The following is a 19,483-nucleotide window of genomic DNA, read 5'->3' as shown; positions in this document are numbered from 1 at the left end:
AGCCCACCCACCTACAACATCCTTGATAATGTGCAAAGCCCCCACGTATTTGCACAAAATTGACCTTTGCCTTTATTCACCTCCATAATAGTATAATTTGGAACCTACCAACACTGACATGCTGACGTTACCCCCGAAAATGCATCATTTGAGATCCTACATTGGATCGAGTTACATTGTGCAAGTGTACCTTATGGTGTGACTAATTGGACTTTCATATTTCTTATGAGAGAAACGAAGAGGTTTATTAAACCAAATGGAGTTGATGAAATCACTTTTAAAGGACAAGTCCCAGGTCGAATTTTTTTTCCAAGTCCTGGTTGGCCTGGTTCTATACTCTCTTTTTTATTTTGTCAGTTCATATTGTTGATCTCTTTGTTGTTGCAGTTCAGGTCATCTTGGGTCCTCTTGTTGGCCTCCATCATGAGCTGACAGGCCTTCTTGTGTTTTGGCCAGTGTTTCACCTGACATTGTCTACAAAAAGCAGCCAAGGGGAGAGCGTTTTTACACCTCGTTGAAATCAGGAGAAACGATTAATTATTGACGGCCTTACCTGTGACAGTACCACTCCCCTTGGCATCGAGAGCATCGCTTTGCAGCCTCTTTACCGCAACAGCCGCATTTCGGCTTTTCTGGAAGCAAACTCTCCATCACGTTCAAATTGTACGTCTGAGCCAACCTGGTCCGAGACAAAAACTATTGAAGACAATGCAAAGGGAAGACTCTATTTTCCAACATCTTTTTCCTTTTTTTAGTAGTACCTCTGTGCCTGCAGCCTCAGGTCTTTTTCAGAGGCGTTGAATGTTTGTTTGACTTGATATTTGGCGATGGCCTTCCACTTACCGGAATTCTCCCTCATGATGTGGTTCAACATTTCAGGGATCTATATGTGAAGGGAAGTAGAATCGAATACATTGTTTCAATTACAACAAAGGGTAATTGTTGCTAATGTATAGCATTTCTTTTTTTCTAACTTTTTTTTTTTTACAAAACCCTGTTGTGAATAGTGAAAATCCCGCAATCCTCTAAAAAGATTTATAACTGCCCATAGATACCATCAGATGGCGCCAAAGGACAACTTTTATATCAAACAACATAAAATCCTCGATGCCACTAGATGGCGACAAAGCAGCTTCTCAGGCGGAAAGTTTGGGTTCAAATCCAAATAAACTATTCAAAATACCTGCTCTAAAACAAGTTCCTTCTTCAGGGGTTCGGGGTCTGTAACCGCCAGATGAGCCAGGACGCGCTGGAGTTGCGACAAGTTGGGCAGCTGGTCGATCAATACCTCAGTCAGGAAACTGCGCAGCTGGGAACCATAAGAGGATCTTGTAAAACTGCAGTCTTTGCCACAAACGCTACATCGGCTAATAAGTAATAGGCACATAAAGATGGAATTAGGAAATTGATGGCAGCAGTAACAAAGCTCATCTGCTTGTGTCATGAACAGGAAACGGATGACACCATGCATAATAGAAGGAAGTTTCGTGGTCAAAACAATTCCGAGAAAGCAAACGAGAGAGGATAATGATGCTGCGCTCATTATATGAACAAGTTTAGCTCAATACTTCAAAATATGACAAGAGTTCAATTTTGCTGCTTGGTGTGAAGTTATCATGAAGACATATGTCATGTGTTGTACTTCACCTTTAGAAGTTGACTCTTATTGAAACTGTTAAAGTCATATTTTCGTTGGCACTCTTCCTTAAGGAGAAGATTGTACAGCGAAATCCAGACCTGCCCGTCCAGTTTTGTCATCTTCAGGCGGTCTTCCTCTGGTATCTTCTGCCATTTGCCGTTCATGTACTTCTCTATGTTGCCTGCGCAGGGATGTCGAGAATGAGGAATGGGCGGACGAGAAGAGGAAAGTTAAATGCTCATACTCTTACCGGCCGTGCAGCGACTCCATGGGCAGCACTCGATCAGGCGTACCAGTAAACACGGCACGTTATGTGTGCAGAGCATTCGATTAATGGCACTGATACTGTAAACAGAAAATGACATTGGGCTTATTATTCAAGAATGAAAAGTTTTGCTAGCCTTCCTGTGTGGAGTTTGATTATCTGTGCTTGTGCTTGTGTTCCATCCCAAATAGGTGAATGTCAAGCTTTGTATGTAGAACTAAAAATCGTTTATCAACATTTTGGGACAATTAAGAGCTTCAATAGAAAGCAATAGAAATATATTGTACAGTGCCTGTCAGTGTGGTCAGTGATGTAGCGTAGCACGGGCAGAGCCTTCAAGGAAATACTGAATTCCAACTCAGCAGCTTGAATTTGCAACTCCTAAGAAAGGAATAAGAGACACAACGGAACCATGATCTCACGATTTGATGTCAACCCAATCAAATCTCGTTTACCTCTTTAGAGGATAAAACGGTCTCGCCGGTCGTCTTGTGCTTGTTGTGCGTCACGTCACTGTCCTTGTCAGTGTTGGCGGCGAGCAGAGTGAGTTTACGGTGGCAGTAATCCACCAAGTCGAGAATGGCGTCGTCACTCGACTCGCATGAGTCCTGCACAAAATGTCCTTGTAAATACAATCTCAGTGGACAAAAAAAACAAATCAACATAATTCTGTTCAAATGCTATCTTTTTTATTGGGAAAAACAATAAAACATCTTACATATTTTTTTACCTCAATCACAAAGGCACTCACCTTGTGAAACATGATAGTCTCCAGCAAGTTGATGATGGTGGCTTCATGGTGGACCTGAGTGGAAGATGGATGCCGCTAATGGTGTCACTATTTCCTCAATGAATTAATACTTTTGGGTCATTCAAGAATGTTGAACTGTTATTGTTTGTCTTTAGGACAAAGTAGACTACGGTCGGTTGTGATGAAATGCGTGACTATCCACTCACCACCATGTAAAGAGGAAACGTGTTCTTGGGTGTGAAGTCCTGCAGTTGGCATAAAATGGGGAATATTTTTTGCTTCCATACTTCAGTCAAAATCATCTCATGCACCAGGACTGGGATCTGCAAAGGAGGAAAGACATTCCTGGATCATCTTGAGGTATCAATTTAATCATTTCTTGACTTAATTCAAAACACTCATATCCCAAATGATCTTTCCCCATTGAAATGAATAGAAATGTCATTAATGTATTCCTCATGGAACAAAATTTAAAACAAGTACGCCAATGAATAGTATAGTAGGATATTCTTCATATAATACTGCATCACCTTTCCATGAGACACCAGCATCTCCTTTATGTACTCATCCAGTGCGGCAGAAGCACTCAGTATTGCCTGCATGTTGAGCTTCTCGATGTACTCATGTTGTCTGAACCACCTAAGAAGAAGAAAATATATATATATATTTGTTTAACAAGCTCAGAAGAGAATTTCCTCAACTTAACATTTTCTTGTTGATGACAAAAATCAACATTCAAAATCTATGCAGACCCCCCCTGGGGTTTCCTGGTGGCCATCACAATGACTAAATAGAAATGATCCCTGCACGAGGGGTATAAACGTTGGGATTATAAAGGCATCATAGGAAAAACGAGAATCTAGCCCTACCTAGCTTGACTCAAATTTACCTTGTTGAGCCCACATCTTTGAGGGAAAAGATCTCCAAACTTTCAATGAACCCCTCCGCCTCCACTGGCAACAGCACCGAGCCCTCCATTTGTTTCTTTCGAGTGGAAAGTGATGTTTTGTCCAATTTACGAGCGACTGTGTCAGTCGTTCGTCCAAGTGTGGTTTGCTGGTCGTCATGGCAGCAGCAGTGAAAGCGACAGCGCAGTACCTCTGTGACGTCATTGAGGGGCGCTACATCATAAAGATTCGGAACTCGCGGGACAGTTAATTAGGTACACTTGCACGATCCGATCGGAGCCAATTCAAGACCCGAATCAAAATACTGAATACTTTTAATTTAAAAGGTAATACATAGAATGAAAATAATGGCAAAAAATATTTTAATAAACACTTTCTTTTGTACAATAAACGTATTATTGAAAAGAAGCAAATAAAACAAATATTTTGGCCCATTTCCTTTGACAACCAAGAAAACATTGTTAGTTGGGCTATCCTTCATCTGTCAATCAATCATTTGTCTTTTTCATGATGATACAACGTCACTTCCAACACACAACAATGTTGGGATCATTTTCCAAACGCTCATCTAGCTCCTTGTAGCTGACACCTGACAAGTGAAAACAATGTAATGAGCACATATTTCTAAGACAGTAGAAAACTTCAAACATGCCTGTCTTGCAGCAGATATCATCATAACTATGACATCCCGTGTAGAGGCGAGGCGACCTGCTCCTCTCGTCACGTGTCACCTTGACGGGGTATTTTTGCAGCCGTCGTATGAGAGACTTCATGAGGCCGAACTGAATCAACCTTCTGAAAGGGACAACATATGACATAACAAAACCTCATCTGACATCGCCTGTCATGCGGCATCGTATTTTTTTTCACTGACCTCTCATCAACTCTCTGCAGCTGTTGAGAGTAGCGGGAACATAGGTCGCGGACGGTGGTTCCTGGACTCAGGCCACAGTACAGCTGGAACACATCTCTCACACTTGGACGCTTCTGACCTGACAATAATGACAATGCAGTTTTTTAGTGGGTATACTTTACTCGCAGATTTCTATTTGCATTGACGCTTAGTCCCTAAAACCAATAACAAGGGTAAGCTGTACTACACTCACGAATCGTTGTAGCTTTTTTTTTTTTTCTTGTTTACCTTGCTTGGTGATGTAGTTTAAACATTCCTCCTGGATGAGTTTGTCATCGATCAGGCTCTGCACTTTGGGGGTGGTACAGTACACATTGGAGTACTGAAAGTGGGCAAATAGCAGCAAATGAAGGTCACAACAACAACAAAAGATCACGTTAACTTCTACATATAATGCAATACAAATGCAGGTGAAAATGTAATTCTCTGTCATCATATTATGTAAAACTTTATTTATCAAATGGTTACAGCAAGACACTACTATATGCAATCATAATATAATGTGCCAAGAAGATTTTACTTTCTATACCTGGAATATCGACACCAGGGTCACGACATCATAATACCTGTAAACAAAATGGGAAAAAAATTATAATAGAAAATTGTTCTATTTATTTTTCATAAAAACTTATATCTGTTTAAAATCAACGCATTGTGATCGCAATTGCTACATGCAATGGTGTTATCAAATATCTGTGGTTGGTATTATACTCAAATGAAAGTCAGCCTGAAGTTAAAGTGTTCTTGGTACATCGCAATTACACTCACAGCAAATTCTGCACAGCAATACGGACTATATTCAACTCCACGTCTGCTTCGGCTGCGATTTTTTGCACATGTCGAAAGCCATCAATGTAGGGCAAAATCTATAGGCAGAAAAAACAAAATATGAGGGCATAGTCTGAAACCTCAAATAATTCAATAAAAGGATCAATAAGTCATGGAGGAATAAGACAGATTCAAGACAAAAGTCATGTGAAGAACTCAGTAGCACAGCTAAAACATTTTGAGCCAATCATCCGCAGGGACTTTTTATCTTTGTCACACTAAATGAGTAGCACAGCTTTCTCACATTAGTTTTTTTTCCTAGTTGAGACATGGGAACCGTTTCTGTAGGATGACTCCTTATTAAAATTTCTGCATGAGCTCAATAAGTTTTTCAGTCATCGTTCTAGTGTTTATTATTTTGAGAGGCCTCATCTGACGTCACACGACATTCAATGCAACAATGGCGCACCTGCTGTGTGGTGAGATCCCACTGTGACTTAATAAAGTGATCTTTGCTCTGAGTGAAAACCGGAACGTCGTACTCCTGAACGACCGGGGGATCCTTCCGCAATGGGATCAGCTTCAAGTGGATGGTGTTGGATTCATCTTTAAAAAGAAAAGAAGCCAGGGCGATGATTGTAAATTTGCCCAAATGTCATCTTTCAAGAACAAAATCCAAGCAGATGAGTATTTTAGTAACTATGCTGTTACCCAGGGGTGCCCAATACGTCGATCGCGATCGACCGGTCTATCGTGGCTTGGCGATATTGGCGTGATATTAATTTTTTTTTTTTTTTCCGCACTTGACGTGTGTACAAACAACGGCGCTAACAACACAACACAAATGCGCTCCGATTGTCAGAACCCTGTTTTTTCTCTTAAACTTAAGAAAGGGTATAAAAATGAGTGGGGCAGCTGGCGATAGTAAGAAGTATCACTTTCATAGGGAATGGGAGTGGGACTTTTTTTTCACAATTACACATATATATTAAAAAAAAATTTTTTAGTGGGTAGATCTTTGTGACTTGGTCATTTCAAAAGTAGCTCGCGAGCTGGAAAAGTTTGGGCACCCCTGCTGTAACCAATCAAACATATCCAGGAGCTTTTTTTTTTTTTTTTTTTTTTTTTTTACAAATAACTGAGACAATTTGATATTTACGATCCAAATTTATCATACGACATGATCAAATTTAAAAACTTCTCTTTGATGGGGTGGATCAACAATTTACCATGTTGCCTGTAATCAGAAATAGAGGAAATTAGATTATGGTGGTCAAAGAGTCCCTTTGTGTGCTATTTTGCTCTTAAAATACACATCATAAAACTGACAAGAGCTTTTGAAAAACCTCCAAAGCACATTGGGATTCATAGAAACAATCAACAGAGTCACTTCCGTGAATTAAATATGATAATAAACGGTACCTATGGGTAAGGTGCACGCCCCGGTAGCGTTGAGCTCTTCCAACAAGGTCGACATGATAGGCAGGAGTTTTTGTTTGCTCTCCTCGGTGGATATGAATCCACTCTCCAGCTGCAGCACAGGGGAAATACATGATTATTATGTAAACGTGAGTTTATATTGCTAGGATACAAATAAGTGTGTTTTTGGATTTCCCGCCCTCCCCGTCAAGTGCCTATTTCTGCACTTTTGCAATATGTTTTTATTATGGGCACTTTCCCCCCAATCCTTCATCTACTAAACCATGGTGTCTGGAAAAAGAATCCCAAAAGAGACATTAAAAAATAATAACAAATAAGAAATATTTTACCTCCAGTGTGGTGAGGTATCCTGACAGTTTCTTGACAATAGGCTCAAGGACACACGTGTTGGTCTGTGCATCACAGACGAAGCCCAGATTAAACAGGAGGGCGTTACGGCTGTACTTCTTGTGCTCGATGCACACTGGACACCCGATTAACTTTTTGCCCATTGCAGTGCTACATGGAGACAAACGGGTTAACAATGCATCACAATGTCATGGAAATACTGCATGATGAAACAATGAGTTCCGTACACTGTTATTAGTTTGTTCTGCAACTCCTGTTTGGTAATTATATAAACCTGAACTGTGTCAAAGAGCTCTCGTGAAATGTATTCTTCTGGGACCTGTCAGAAAACAAGGAATATAGTCAGACATTTTTATTGCGTGTTTATCACTTATTGTAGTGTACACCAGTGCTTCTGAATATTTTTTTTGGCAACAAAAATTAACTTTATTAACATTATTCTTAGTCCCGCTCTACCTTTCTTTTAATCAGCTTTACATATTTTCACAGTGTCCTTGAGGGTTTGTTCACTGTACTTCATATCACTATAATTGTACTGACAATGAGTGCCACCTACTGTAGTGTATGTGCAATTACACTTTATTTTAGTACTACAGCAAAAATAAAGTGCATATTAGAAGTCCCCCCCCCCCTTTCCCAGCATCACCATTATCCCGCAGGGAGCCACTTTATGAGGACTGATGTGTACGAATAAATCTTGTGAACAATGATTACATTTTTCTAATTTGAAATAACATGGACCATTTATTTAGCAAAATGGTGCACATACAAAATATTATTATTTTGTGGTATTGTCGTATATGGATCGATAGTAAGATAGACTCACCTGATATGTTATTTTGGGACCCAACGTTGGGTGAAACTCGCTAAAGAATATGCACTCGATTCGAGAGTCCATGTCCATAACCGCACGTACGTAAACTTACGTAACTAACTTTAAACCAGCAAAATGTTCGCGCAAAACTGGGCAAAATGCTCCACACTTCCTTTTTAAACCGGCTGCTGAGCTAAGCACGTTGTAAACACATAAAAAGTAAGATAACCCAAATGAAAAATGTGTATAATCGATCAAGATTTTAAAAAAGCGTCATAGCAAAAGTACCGTTGTGCATTTTGCAAACCTTAAATTAGATTTGCTACTGCAAAACATTTGCAGCTACACGATACACACTTGCTGAAAAACAACGGTGCATTTAAGAGCACCCCGTATAAAAAGTCAACATTACAATTTTAAGTAGGATTCATATTTAAATCATAACTGCTCTGCTATACGCAACAAAATAAATGCATTTATGAAACTGCCTCATGTGTGCGCTGTTCGGACATTGTTTTACAGTTCACTGTGTGACCTATCTGACTACAAATCACACTTCCACGAGTGCCTTTTAAAGCATCACGGCTGAACGTCAGTGCTGCGCGACCTCTTGCGCAATTACATGAGTGACGTCACTTAAAAAAATGTCTGTATGTTTGCTACTGCGCCGTGTACTGTACAACGACAACAAACCTTCCCCCAAACATGAATGTCGAATAAACGCCACACTAGACGGCTAAAATAATAATTTATGTGACCAAATATGTTCATTTTGACCTCATAAGATGTTAAGTATGATAAAATTTGTGGGGAAAGTCAGTGAGCAGAGGATACATTTGTTAGTTGGCAGACAGTTAAAGGTAAGTGGGTCATTTCGAAAATTACTTCTCGGCGTGCTATTTTTGCTTTCCTTAATTCATTTCTCAAACAATGTCGAATTCTGAAAACCATCGTGTATTACAGCAGTATCTAGTCAGGGTTAACTCATGCAAATCATGTTTTCAGAGCCAACAATTGTGTTTCAATTGTGACTTGGTTAAGCCCACAAAAATGCCAGTGAGCTCCTTCCTTCATTCTTGAAGCATTCTTTCCTGTCTGATTCCTTCCCTTCTTCCTTTCAATTTATACATATTTCCTCTCTTTTGTCAAGACTGCACTCTTTCTTACTTCAGATACTTGTACAAATAATTGTTGTAAATTTGGTAAAAATTTTGATGAAATATTCTTAAATTTATTATGTTTTAGGAATTTTTGGGCTCCTGTGGGGTTCGTCCTTGCAGTTTCCAGGCCTCACCCTCAGGCAGAATAAATGCCCGGCAAGCAGCGGATATTTGGAGGAAACGCTTTGAGTTGAACGGTGTGACTGAGCCTGACCTCTCCAGTCAGTACATAATTGCCCATGTGCTCGGGGCTAAGACTGTGAGTCAAGGAATATGCTCAATCGTTTAATCTTTGCCCCTACGTGACTTATTTGTCCGTCTATAACCATCAGATAGAAGGAGTTGAGCAGCATAGGTTGTCTGCATTTCTCACCCAAGAGGAAACACAGCAAATATGGAAACTCTGCAAAAAACGCCTCTCCAGGTTTAACGTCAATAAAAACATTTAACGTTGTTTATATCCATTCGCACTAACTTGATTTATGTGAATGTTTCAGGATGCCTGTGCAGTATGTGATCGAAGAGTGGGACTTCAGAGATGTGACACTCAAGATGAGGCCTCCCGTATTCATCCCACGACCTGAAACTGAGGTTTTTTTTAAGAATACTGAAGTGCACGTCTTCATTAAGAGTGTTGTCAAAGCAATGCTGCAATGCGTTTAGCCACTGGATGAATTCAAATGTAGGTTAATGTGGAACCTCCAAAATTAAACACCATCTGTTTTGTAACGCTGGATGACTCGACCAATTGGTTCTCACAGTCAAATTAATTTTAGTGTAAGAAATCATGTAAATTCATTCATTCGTTCCATCTTTGCAGCCATATTTAATCACATTTTAACTGCTACAAGTCTGGTGACTCTTTGGAGACTCCCTCCCGTGTCTTGTCTGAACCGCTTGCTATTTTAATCATATCCCCACCACTAAGTTATCTGGTTAATTCAACCAGTCTTCCAGTAAGTGGATCTTGTAGTTTTTTTCTTAGAAGATAGAAAATATCCTTGAATAGAGGATGGAATAATTAGTCGAATGTGCTGGAAGGAAAAATAAAATCTCACAGATTAATTGATTTTGTTACATTATATTTGTCTATTTTTGTTGTTGTCATTTTACCCTTTCAGTGCAGAATAGTATCAAAAGTGCTATGTTGTGTTGTGTATGTTTGTACAGGAGTTGGTAGAATTAGTTGTTACTGATCTGCAGAAGAAGACTGACTCACCTACGTGTTTGGAAGTGGGATGTGGCTCTGGAGCTATTTCTCTTAGCCTTCTGAAAAATCTGCCACAGGTCAGCGCTTCACTCTATTGACTTTAGGACATTCATTTCTTGCAATCTACAAGATGCATTGTCATCCACATTAACTTTCTATTTTGGAATCCCTGAATTTAGCCTCTGTTTAGGATATCACCATTTGACTCAATTTCCTTGATAATTTAGTATTTTTTGTTCAATGTGGGAAAACATGTATTTTTTTTTTTTAATGAACAATCAAATATTAATCATATGAAATAAATAACCAAAATATTACAAACAGTTCTTCGTACATAATAATTGTGCTTTCCAATGTAGCTCAGAGCCGTTGCAGTGGACCAAAGTGAGGAGGCTGTGGAATTGACAAGAGAAAATGCATTAAGGTAAGTTTAATTGTTAAAATCTTAATGTGTGTGTACGTGCGTACAAGGGTGTTTAACGTATTAATTCCAAATATTTCAACAGATTAGGGCTTCAAAACAGATTAAAAGTCTATCACGCAGATGTCACAAAAGGTAACAGAATGCTGATTGAGACGGACACACACACGCGTAATTGTTTAGAAATGATTTCATGTTTTTGTCAGATGCAGAGACCGTGTCGAAGCTGTGTAGCAATGTCTCTGCATTGGTCAGCAACCCTCCCTACCTCTTCTCAGACGATTTGCCTTTGCTGGAACCGGAAATTCTGAGGTTACCAACGAAGAGCGGGGGAAAAAAAGGACATTGATAAAATTGTGTAAAAGCCTTTGAGAAACAGGAAGTATTTTATTGATGTGTGGACAATTTACAATTGCAATGGGAAGCGAAACTTCCTTGGTAGAACTTTATGCTGTTTTTTCATCATCTAAAAACAGTCAAGTCCAAAGTCAGTGTAATTACTAAATGATATGAAAAATACAAAAGTTATGCTTTTGCGACTACTCAGAAATGATTCATAGAAGATATCAAAACAAATCAAATTGTTAATAAAAAAAAAAGCTGTCTTAAAAATAGAAGACGTATTGATAGTCGCAACAGCAACAAATTAATGTGTTAATTAAAATTCAATTGTATCATTTGGAACAGATGTCTGCATATGACAAAAACAAAATGCTTATGTATATGCTTGAATATGTGAAGTTCTAAGTTTCTAAAGTTCCTTGCGTATCATCTCATGGAAATTGACCACATTTTCTAATTTATTAGAATTTTCTACCACCTTTGCTATGCTAGGTAAGGACCAAGACTTTTGCACGGTGGAGTGTCGATCATACAGTGTATGTTGGCAGGTTTGAGGACCACGCCGCCTTGGACGGGGGAAAAGACGGCTTGAAAGTGATTCGCCAGATTTTAACCCTGGCTCCCCGGATTCTGTCAGATGACGGGTAATGCCCAGATGCAATTCATTCTCCTAACAACCCATGTACGGTGTGGCCCTAAGCCTTTTTAATGAGACATGTGCTAGTGTTCTCCACCCAAAAGCTGCTTGTGGTAATCTTGTGCTATTTGTAATTGCATTTAAATCAATCCCATGCTTTTTTGTCCCCACCCCCCAAACAACAGCTGTGTTTACTTGGAGGTGGACCCCAGACACCCCCAGCTCATTCGGCACTGGGTGGAGGTCAACGTGGAGTGGCTGCATTTGGCAGAGACGCGACACGACATCACTAGCAGGTTTGTTTGGAGAGCATAATGCTGAATTTGACAGACTAGGCCCATGACTGTCAATTAGATTCCCACCGCACGGCTGATCTTAACTTCATTTAAAAATTAGACACAAAGTGCGTGTGATGCTCTGTGTCACGTTTACATCCGATGTCCAAATTCGAAAAGGATGACACTGATTTTTTGTGTTTCCCAGGCCTAGATTTTGCATTCTTCGGAAAGCCAAGTCAAACGACCACGAGCTGCACCTGGGTTGAGAAAACCAGATCCTGTTAGGGTGGCTTTAGGCCCGCTCGTCAAAACCCCTTCTCCCCCTCCGCTCCCGAGCCGCCAAACACGTTCCGGCTTTAATCTCTCAAAATTCTCCTATTATTTGCCGCAGGAATCATATAAATCGACCGCGCTGCTGCGTTTTTTAATCCACGTACGCCCGCGTGCCACGGTAACATTGAAAAATGTGTGTGCGGTGGCACAAAAGCGGCTCAAAGCTGAAGGTAATTACCAAGGCTTTTCTTAGAAGCCTCTCTCTCAGAACCGTACCCTCCTCCCTGGAAGCATTTTGTAGTTACGTGAATCGCCTGATGAACGGTCCTCCCCTTTGCCTGTCCACTCGCTGACTCAGATGCAGGCGCACACACGCGCAATGTGGCCTTTCCTGCCTCGTGCAATCTCGCACACACATAAGGCCGTACGGTCTTTCTTCATTCCTAAAGCGATCAAAAGGCTCAAATATTTCCCGTACGCCGCTACGGCCAAAACAATCCTCATCTGGAGCCAAATTAAAACTGTCCTCATTGTTGGTGTATGACTGAATGTCGCTGAGATTCCAAAGGGAAAATTAACGACATTTCGCGGAAACCAGTCGAGTAGGTTTAGTGTAATCCATCTCAACACAAATAAAAGGACCACCTCTTGGGGACAAAATGTCTCAACAGCTCTCGTCACCGTGTATCACTATATGAAGTACGAGATTTCCTTTTTAAGGATAAAATCTTTAATATAAGACTGAGGAACATGATATTTATACATACACGATTGAGCTAAGGTTTGTAACCCATACGTACACACTATCAATCAAGTTTGAGGGTTACATAGAAATATCTGTTTTTTTAAGGAAATGATTACACATCACCAATGTCTGCATTTATTTCTGATTAATATCCTCATTGAGAAAAAAATATTCTTAAAAAAGAAAAGGACACTTCCAAATGACGGCATGGTTTTGAATGGTAGTGTAGGTACAATTGTGCTCATAAGTCTACATATACTCGCAGCGTATGTACATGAGTGATCAAGAAAAAAAAAAGGACTGTTTTTTAATTTGAATGCGATTCATATGAAATTACAGGGCATTTCAGAACAGCACAATCATTAAATAATAGCAATAAAGAAAACAATGAGATGGTCCTCGTTCAGTTATTATACATTTTTTTCCCATACAATGTGAATGTGAACTTATGAGCACAACTCTACCTGTATACGCTATATATATGATTGTGGTCAAGTAGTGACACACATAAAAATAGATATTTTCAGCTTTTAGAATTTCTCCATTCTTGAGTCTGGAATGGTTGAACAAGGTAAAAGTAGAAAAACAATGACACAATACACATGTAAAAGGTAGAAAAGGGTTTTACTGAGAAAAGACAGCAAAGGCGTGTAATCAGTGTATGTGCATCTCATGCAATTCAGTCCAAATATGATACACACACACTTGTGTGCGCTGATATGAACATGTTTAAAGAAAAAAAAGACCCTGTGTCCAAAGTTTTGAAGCAGCAAATGTCATTTCCACGTGAGGGGGGGTGGGAAAAAAGGACCATTTTGTGTGTTTGTCCTCCTTTGCAGTCGAAACAAGCCTCATAACTTGAAAGGGTATTCCTGTAAGAAACGCAGCAGAGGCCTGGGGAGTGGTAGCTGGTCGTGGCTCTCTGAATGCCTGTTGATGACGAGGCGGGTGAGGTGCTGCAAGGAGGGCAGGCCCTGTGGCTTGTACACGGGCCGCTTTAATTTCAGCACCACCGACGCCGACGCCTCTTGGATTGTCACTTTGGAAGAGGCCTCCTTGGCCGCCGTGCTCCCCTCCTCGTCTTGAGCTCTCCTCTCCAATCCCATGTAGTGCTGGACCAAGCTGGGCACGTTGGGGAAGGACGACAGGCTGGGCCGGGCCGGCGAGCTGCAGTCCAGCAAGAAGCGAGTGCAGCTGTACTGGATGCGTATGCTGGTGGGACCGCGGGCCGTCTTGACAGAGAGGGTAAGCATATACAGAGGGTGGCTGCTGTCCCGTACCAGAAAAGCCCCCTCAGAGGCCTCTTGAAGTGCACCGTGTGCCTGGGCCGCACTTACAGCTCCCCAGTACCATCCTACAATACACACGTAAGACCATGTTAACACACCTTGTCAGCCTACGTATGTATATAGAAATAATAATAAATAAGTAGAAAAATAAACATCCTTAACCAAAAAAATTCTAGATACCGTAATTTTCGGACTGTAAGTCGCGTTTTTTTTCATAGTTTGGGTGGGGGGGCGTCTTATACTGGGGAGCGACTTATATGTGAGTTTTTTTCTCGCTACAAGATAGTTATATACTAGATCTGTGGAATAACGACGAGGCTGACGTCAGGGCGCACGCGCGGCGTTGTTGACAAAGGGCGAGGAATTTGATCGATGGATTTAATGATTTGGAGTGACACAGATGGTTTGATAATATTATTGCTTATATAATAGTTATTTGATATATAATTTATATATCGTTATATGGGCCTGTGGAATATTTTGAAGTGCAAGCGCCGTCAGCGGCGCGCACCCATTGTTGACAAAGTACGATCAATGGATTTAATGAATTGGAGTGACACAGATGGTTTTATAAACGTGTTGTTTATGTAATAGTTTTTTTCATAACTCTGAATGTTACGTCAGGCCAGCTCTCAGCTCTTCGTTTGTGTTTATGTCACGTTAGCATACCTATCGTTAAGCCTGTTATTGCTCCTTCATGTCTGTTCTTGGTGTTGGATTTTGTCGAATAAATTTCCCCTAAAATGCGACTTATATATGTTTATTTTTCACGTTATTGTGCATTTTATGGCTATTGCGACCTATATTCCGGAGCGACTTTTAGTCCGAAAAATACGGTAAATATGTCCCAACCGTTTAAATCATTCTCATGTGAGCCCACTAAGAAATAACATCTGTAAAACCCAAGACCTGGAAATAATGTGATTTTATCGTTAGTAAGTACAACGGAAGCCTTGGTTTAGACGGCACGGACATGCCAATTTCAAGGTTAGAAACTGCCCAGTGTCGGAACGCAACACAACATAACTGCTGCATTTTCTATTTTTAGAAGTTTTTTTCAGCCAATTGTCAAGGTGGAGCGTAATGAGCTCGTTTGAGCAGTGCCGTCAAAATACATCATGACACGACACACGCACTGTACGTCGCCTTTTTTTAAATTGGTTTTACATTCATGGCCTTGAGGTTTTTTTCAAACCAACTTTTACTTTATTTACAACTAATTTGAGGTTACGAACAGCATGTAATGAACTGCTTTGCGCAACAGTGCTAGAATACGTCATCACGTGGCACGAAAAGGGCACAATTACAGCCACATTTGTTTTATATTTATGGCCTAATAGTGTTTTTCAGAGAAATATCTATGTCTTCACTACTGCTTTACCTATAGTAGTAGTAGATAGTGACGGACTATGTAGCATGTTTTGACTTGTGTACAGCAGAAGACCTCTGTACCTGAGAATCTTATTACATAATTTTTCAGTGACTTCTGATTGCCAAACATGTTCTTCATCAATGTTTTGGTCAGAATTGATCCTAAAAGAAAGCTCAAGATATTGTAAGGAGTTTTTACTTTTTTTTGTTACACAGTTACCATATAATCAACTTTAGTTCCAATGTGGCACGCCATGAAAGCAAATTTGATACCTCTAATCTAAGTCGACAATTGTGTTTTTGTTTTATGTGGCCTTTATAAACAACACTGGCAAAGAGAAAAATGTGTGATGACTGAACACAAATCAGTACAGTACTTATTATGCCGCTGTACAAACTAGCTAACTGCAGGTTGTTTATAAGCTTGGAAGGTCATATATCAAGACCGTGATAAACCAAGGACCCATTGTACTTTCTACCAAACAATTGCTGTGTTCACTTACACATAAAACTGATACAAAAAAATCTACACGCCGCTGTTCAAATGTCTGGGTTTTCTAATGAAATAATAAGACCAAGATAAACCATTTAAAACATTGCCCTATTAATGTAACATAAAATCTGTACAACGTTTAATCTTCCAGCGAGGACGTAAAAACAACTGAGATAATATGGTTGCATAAGTGCGCACACCCTCTTAACTGATTGTGGCTGTGTCACAATCAACCGGTCTCTTTTGAACTCTTCTTTAATCCTAAACAAAGGGTTTGCTGATACACAGTACAGTATATAGCTCTGTACTGTCAACAATGAATCCCAGCAACAGGACAACAATAGGTGAACAGTACTACTCTGAAGACAACCCTATCAGGTGTCTTCACATGCTCAGTGGTTCTACTTTGTTTGAGAAAGTAGAACTGCCATGTTCATACTGCACCTGATGTCTCTAGGTAGCAGAAATTGCTTGCAATGGCCCGCAGATCCTTGGTGGGATCCCATATTGGCGGGCTGCTCTGAAGGCAAGGCGCAGACGCAACCGTTCCTGCCCGCATGCCCCTCAGGGGGGCCTCAGTCGATGGAGCGGTGGGCAAATGACCTCGGGGACTGAAAGTGACAGGATATCTTAATTAGGTTTAAGTGGTAAACAAACAAAAACAAAGAGACCTAATGTATTTAGAGTTTGAATGCATCTACTGTAATGATGTCAGTGTAGACGCTAACAACAAATGGTCCACTCTCAAGAGTCAACATAAGGTGTTGTTTAACTTTGTCACAATGAGGCTAATCCAGTAATGGCAGTTTACAAATGCACTAAATGTTTACACTATAGTCACCTCCCTGCCAATCAAGCTAATTTGTCACTAAGTTTTTAACAAGGCCCTATTACTGTATCATAATGAGCGTAATATTGTAATACGGGTTAAATGCAAACACAAGGAATTTTACAGCAGTTTACTCCCGGGAGTCAATATAATTCCTTCAGTAAAGGATTTTGTTTGGCCAAAAACTTCATAAAACTTATACAGTCATAAATTCAGTTTAAATGCTATTAACAAAAACGTGAAATGTAAAAAAAAAAAGTATACAGTACAGTTTTTTCTTCTGTTGTCAACGTAATGTGTTATTTTGGGTTTTAATGTGGCTAAAATTTCATAGTAGTGGGAATTGAACAGCTATGGTTGTTTACAAACACAACCGTGAAAAGCGGAGTTTATTCCCAGGTTTCACTATAAAGTCTAGTTAAGACATGGCCCAAAAGGTCAAAATAGAGGATGACACTTTAAAAAAAGGTTTTACAAACGTGGAAAATGTTCACAATGTGTTATTTAGGCTTTTAATATCAATTGCCCAAAACTTCATAAAAGTAGGATTAAACGGATGGTATCAGGTTAAAAGCGATTTACAAACAGGGCAAATGTGCAGAGCGCTCACAAGCCAGTCCTTGTCTGACTTAAGTTGCGCAGTGTCCTTTTTAATTCTCCTTTTTCTTCACAACACATTAATAATATCAGTTTAAATTGTATGAACATTCACAAGACCTGCGTATCACCCCCCATAAGTCTAAGATGTTTTTTAAGTCGTAAACAAATTATTTTCCTTCATGTTGACTTTACCCAGGAGTTAACGTCTTTTTGGGGTCCCGTGGGTTGGTAATTTAACATAAAATGCTCATAAATCATAATCCAAATATAAAACTATATAACAATGTTGCCTATAGTGTGTCTCAAATTTGTTGTAGTACCTCGTGGCACAATTTTTATACTAATACCGAGACAATTGTTCATCTCCTCACGGGAAAAACGCGTGAAACCGGTTTGTACGGTATTAAAACTAAACAACTTTAAAGTCTTACTTTTAGATTAGAATTAGTGTTCTACGTTTCTAGTGAGTATCACTTTGGCCAAATATATTTTCTGAGAAAGCTGTCTATAATGCAATAAAATTATACATACAGCGCGCACACATTCACATTCATCCAAATCAAATGCATACAGAACGAGATTATTTTACTATATTAAATCATTTACAGTATGCATTGAATCTTTTTAATCTCGCACATTGGATACATCGTTCGCACGGTCTTTTGTTCTTGATTTAAAAGCAAACAAAGACATGATGTACTACTTACCCTGGCACACAGAGAATCATACTCAAGCCACACTTTAATTCCAGTCGTATTCCCCTCCTCTCTCTTTGTTAAAAAAGATCAAGCTAAGCAAAAAAACCTTGTAAGAAATATATAGATATAGATATTTCAACAACAACAAAAAAAGCGGTGGTTGTTTGTCAATTTGTGTAAACGCGCGACCTTGCCCTGTTGCTCGCCAAAATATACGACGTTTATTTGGTGGTGCCTTTTAAATAACAGTTAGATTTAGGGGCCTCGTTTTGTGGAGTGTGTTGTCGCCAGAATCGGGAGCTTCCAATGTGCAAAGGGGACGCAGCGCAAAGGCTTGGCTTTTGTCAAATTGACTGTTTCCTAGAAGTCTATTCTAAGAACGCCTCTCGGCACCGGCAGCGCTGACGTCACGGACTCCGGTGGCTGAGCGCGCGCACGCGATCCCCGACACGCTCTACCTACGCTCCTTTTTGAAACAAGCATTCAGGCCTAAACGCGACAATCCGAGGCTAATAATCCCACTTCGCTGATTTTGCTGCGATGTCCGCGTTTGTGAATGTGCGTGTCAGTGTGCGCGCCCCTCCGCTTGTTTTCTGCGCCGCCGCCCGCTGGCTGTTGCGTTCGCTGAAGCGACGCGCGCTCCCGGGAATCGAGCGCTGGCTTCTCTTTACACGCTTTCCAGGAATCAGCTTGCCTGCGCTTTGACTCCGCCCCGCCGGGCCGCCCCCGGAGCGGGCTTCATTCTGGGAATTCACCGTCTCGACATTAAAGATACTAGTCGTGCCCGGCAGGGGCGTTGCTAGATCCCCCGAGGTCCCAGGAAAAACTGACCTTGGAAGAAATAGAGAACCAAGTTATTAAAAAAACAACAACAACAAAACAGAATAACTGACACCATAGTCTTGTGCATGCTTTTAAACTGCAGCTAGCAGGCCTTGGCTTGTGCAAAATTGCAGAGTCTACGGGGTTTCCATTTGAGTCCTTGATATGAACTAATATTAGCTGTTTTTTGGAGCCCTCTAGCCACCAGAGATCAGCAATTAGCAAGGGGTTCTACTCAGAGGGTTATTGTTGCAGTGCTTTAGTTTGAGCTGTTTTAATCTGATCACGATAGGAAATCAGGACTGAAAACGAAGCACAGAGTGAGACGTAGAAACATTTTGCTTACTTGGCCAATAGCCAGGACAAGTCGTAAAATACATCAAATTAGTCTGCAAAGCCAAAGCAGCCAAACAGCTCCCTAATCTAAATCGAACGAGTGTGAAATATTTTATGACTCCCAAATTTGTGC

General features: G+C 40.3%; 4 protein-coding genes across 5 annotated transcripts; 1 reads left to right on the top strand and 3 right to left on the bottom strand.

The window, feature by feature from the left end:
• Positions 1-198: 198 nt before the first annotated feature.
• zmynd10 (zinc finger, MYND-type containing 10) lies at positions 199-3,776 on the bottom strand. Its single transcript, XM_061290407.1, has 12 exons — positions 3,545-3,776; positions 3,186-3,294; positions 2,862-2,978; positions 2,656-2,709; positions 2,360-2,512; positions 2,197-2,285; positions 1,890-1,984; positions 1,648-1,820; positions 1,184-1,309; positions 762-883; positions 554-679; positions 199-474 (listed from the first exon to the last, which is right to left on the bottom strand). The coding sequence occupies exons 1-12, from the start codon at positions 3,631-3,633 to the stop codon at positions 354-356; spliced, it is 1,374 nt and encodes a 457-aa protein (XP_061146391.1). The 5' UTR covers positions 3,634-3,776; the 3' UTR covers positions 199-353.
• A 132-nt stretch (positions 3,777-3,908) lies between these two features.
• Positions 3,909-8,285, bottom strand: nprl2 (NPR2 like, GATOR1 complex subunit). 2 transcript variants are annotated; one of them, XM_061290401.1, is made up of 11 exons: positions 7,859-8,252; positions 7,260-7,351; positions 7,014-7,182; positions 6,667-6,775; positions 5,714-5,850; positions 5,245-5,342; positions 5,006-5,042; positions 4,705-4,798; positions 4,438-4,555; positions 4,216-4,358; positions 3,909-4,152 (listed from the first exon to the last, which is right to left on the bottom strand). In XM_061290401.1, the coding sequence occupies exons 1-11, from the start codon at positions 7,934-7,936 to the stop codon at positions 4,085-4,087; spliced, it is 1,143 nt and encodes a 380-aa protein (XP_061146385.1). In that variant the 5' UTR covers positions 7,937-8,252; the 3' UTR covers positions 3,909-4,084. The 2 variants fall into 2 exon arrangements, with proteins under 2 accessions (XP_061146385.1, XP_061146386.1); XM_061290402.1 differs by lacking the exon at positions 3,909-4,152 and having other exon boundaries at positions 4,219-4,358; positions 4,438-4,550; positions 7,859-8,285.
• A 182-nt stretch (positions 8,286-8,467) lies between these two features.
• On the top strand, positions 8,468-12,835 carry hemk1 (HemK methyltransferase family member 1). Its single transcript, XM_061290404.1, has 11 exons — positions 8,468-8,706; positions 9,092-9,265; positions 9,339-9,430; positions 9,504-9,597; positions 10,177-10,293; positions 10,576-10,640; positions 10,723-10,772; positions 10,844-10,949; positions 11,528-11,623; positions 11,802-11,912; positions 12,100-12,835. Exons 1-11 carry the CDS (start codon positions 8,632-8,634, stop codon positions 12,158-12,160), a joined length of 1,041 nt encoding a protein of 346 aa, XP_061146388.1. The 5' UTR covers positions 8,468-8,631; the 3' UTR covers positions 12,161-12,835.
• A 682-nt stretch (positions 12,836-13,517) lies between these two features.
• Positions 13,518-18,878, bottom strand: cish (cytokine inducible SH2-containing protein). Its single transcript, XM_061290406.1, has 3 exons — positions 18,202-18,878; positions 16,510-16,676; positions 13,518-14,266 (listed from the first exon to the last, which is right to left on the bottom strand). Exons 1-3 carry the CDS (start codon positions 18,219-18,221, stop codon positions 13,764-13,766), a joined length of 690 nt encoding a protein of 229 aa, XP_061146390.1. The 5' UTR covers positions 18,222-18,878; the 3' UTR covers positions 13,518-13,763.
• Positions 18,879-19,483: the final 605 nt, after the last annotated feature.

Source organism: Syngnathus typhle, linkage group LG11, assembly GCF_033458585.1.
Source record: "Syngnathus typhle isolate RoL2023-S1 ecotype Sweden linkage group LG11, RoL_Styp_1.0, whole genome shotgun sequence".
Classification (NCBI taxonomy): Eukaryota; Metazoa; Chordata; class Actinopteri; order Syngnathiformes; family Syngnathidae; genus Syngnathus; species Syngnathus typhle.
The sequence above is the reverse complement of the archived record's forward strand: the minus strand, read 5'-3'. Positions and strand labels throughout refer to the sequence as shown.

Excerpts from the sequence above, each read along its gene's own strand:
- zmynd10 (XM_061290407.1), bottom strand. The coding sequence starts at position 3,633 with ATGGAGGGCTCGGTGCTGTTGCCAGTGGAGGCGGAGGGGTTCATTGAA. Across the intron at positions 2,710-2,861 it reads CGTTTCCTCTTTACATGGTG|GTCCACCATGAAGCCACCAT; the intron begins GTGAGTGGATAG and ends TCTTCCACTCAG. Across the intron at positions 1,985-2,196 it reads ATCACTGACCACACTGACAG|TATCAGTGCCATTAATCGAA; the intron begins GCACTGTACAAT and ends TTCTGTTTACAG.
- nprl2 (XM_061290401.1), bottom strand. The coding sequence starts at position 7,936 with ATGGACATGGACTCTCGAATCGAGTGCATATTCTTTAGCGAGTTTCAC. Across the intron at positions 6,776-7,013 it reads GATACCTCACCACACTGGAG|CTGGAGAGTGGATTCATATC; the intron begins GTAAAATATTTC and ends CCTGTGCTGCAG. Across the intron at positions 4,359-4,437 it reads CTGCAGAGAGTTGATGAGAG|AAGGTTGATTCAGTTCGGCC; the intron begins GTCAGTGAAAAA and ends TGTCCCTTTCAG.
- hemk1 (XM_061290404.1), top strand. The coding sequence starts at position 8,632 with ATGTTAAGTATGATAAAATTTGTGGGGAAAGTCAGTGAGCAGAGGATA. Across the intron at positions 10,294-10,575 it reads TTCTGAAAAATCTGCCACAG|CTCAGAGCCGTTGCAGTGGA; the intron begins GTCAGCGCTTCA and ends TTTCCAATGTAG. Across the intron at positions 10,641-10,722 it reads ACAAGAGAAAATGCATTAAG|ATTAGGGCTTCAAAACAGAT; the intron begins GTAAGTTTAATT and ends ATATTTCAACAG.
- cish (XM_061290406.1), bottom strand. The coding sequence starts at position 18,221 with ATGATTCTCTGTGTGCCAGG. Across the intron at positions 16,677-18,201 it reads ATGATTCTCTGTGTGCCAGG|TCCCCGAGGTCATTTGCCCA; the intron begins GTAAGTAGTACA and ends TGTCACTTTCAG. Across the intron at positions 14,267-16,509 it reads CTGCTACCTAGAGACATCAG|GATGGTACTGGGGAGCTGTA; the intron begins GTGCAGTATGAA and ends TGTGTATTGTAG.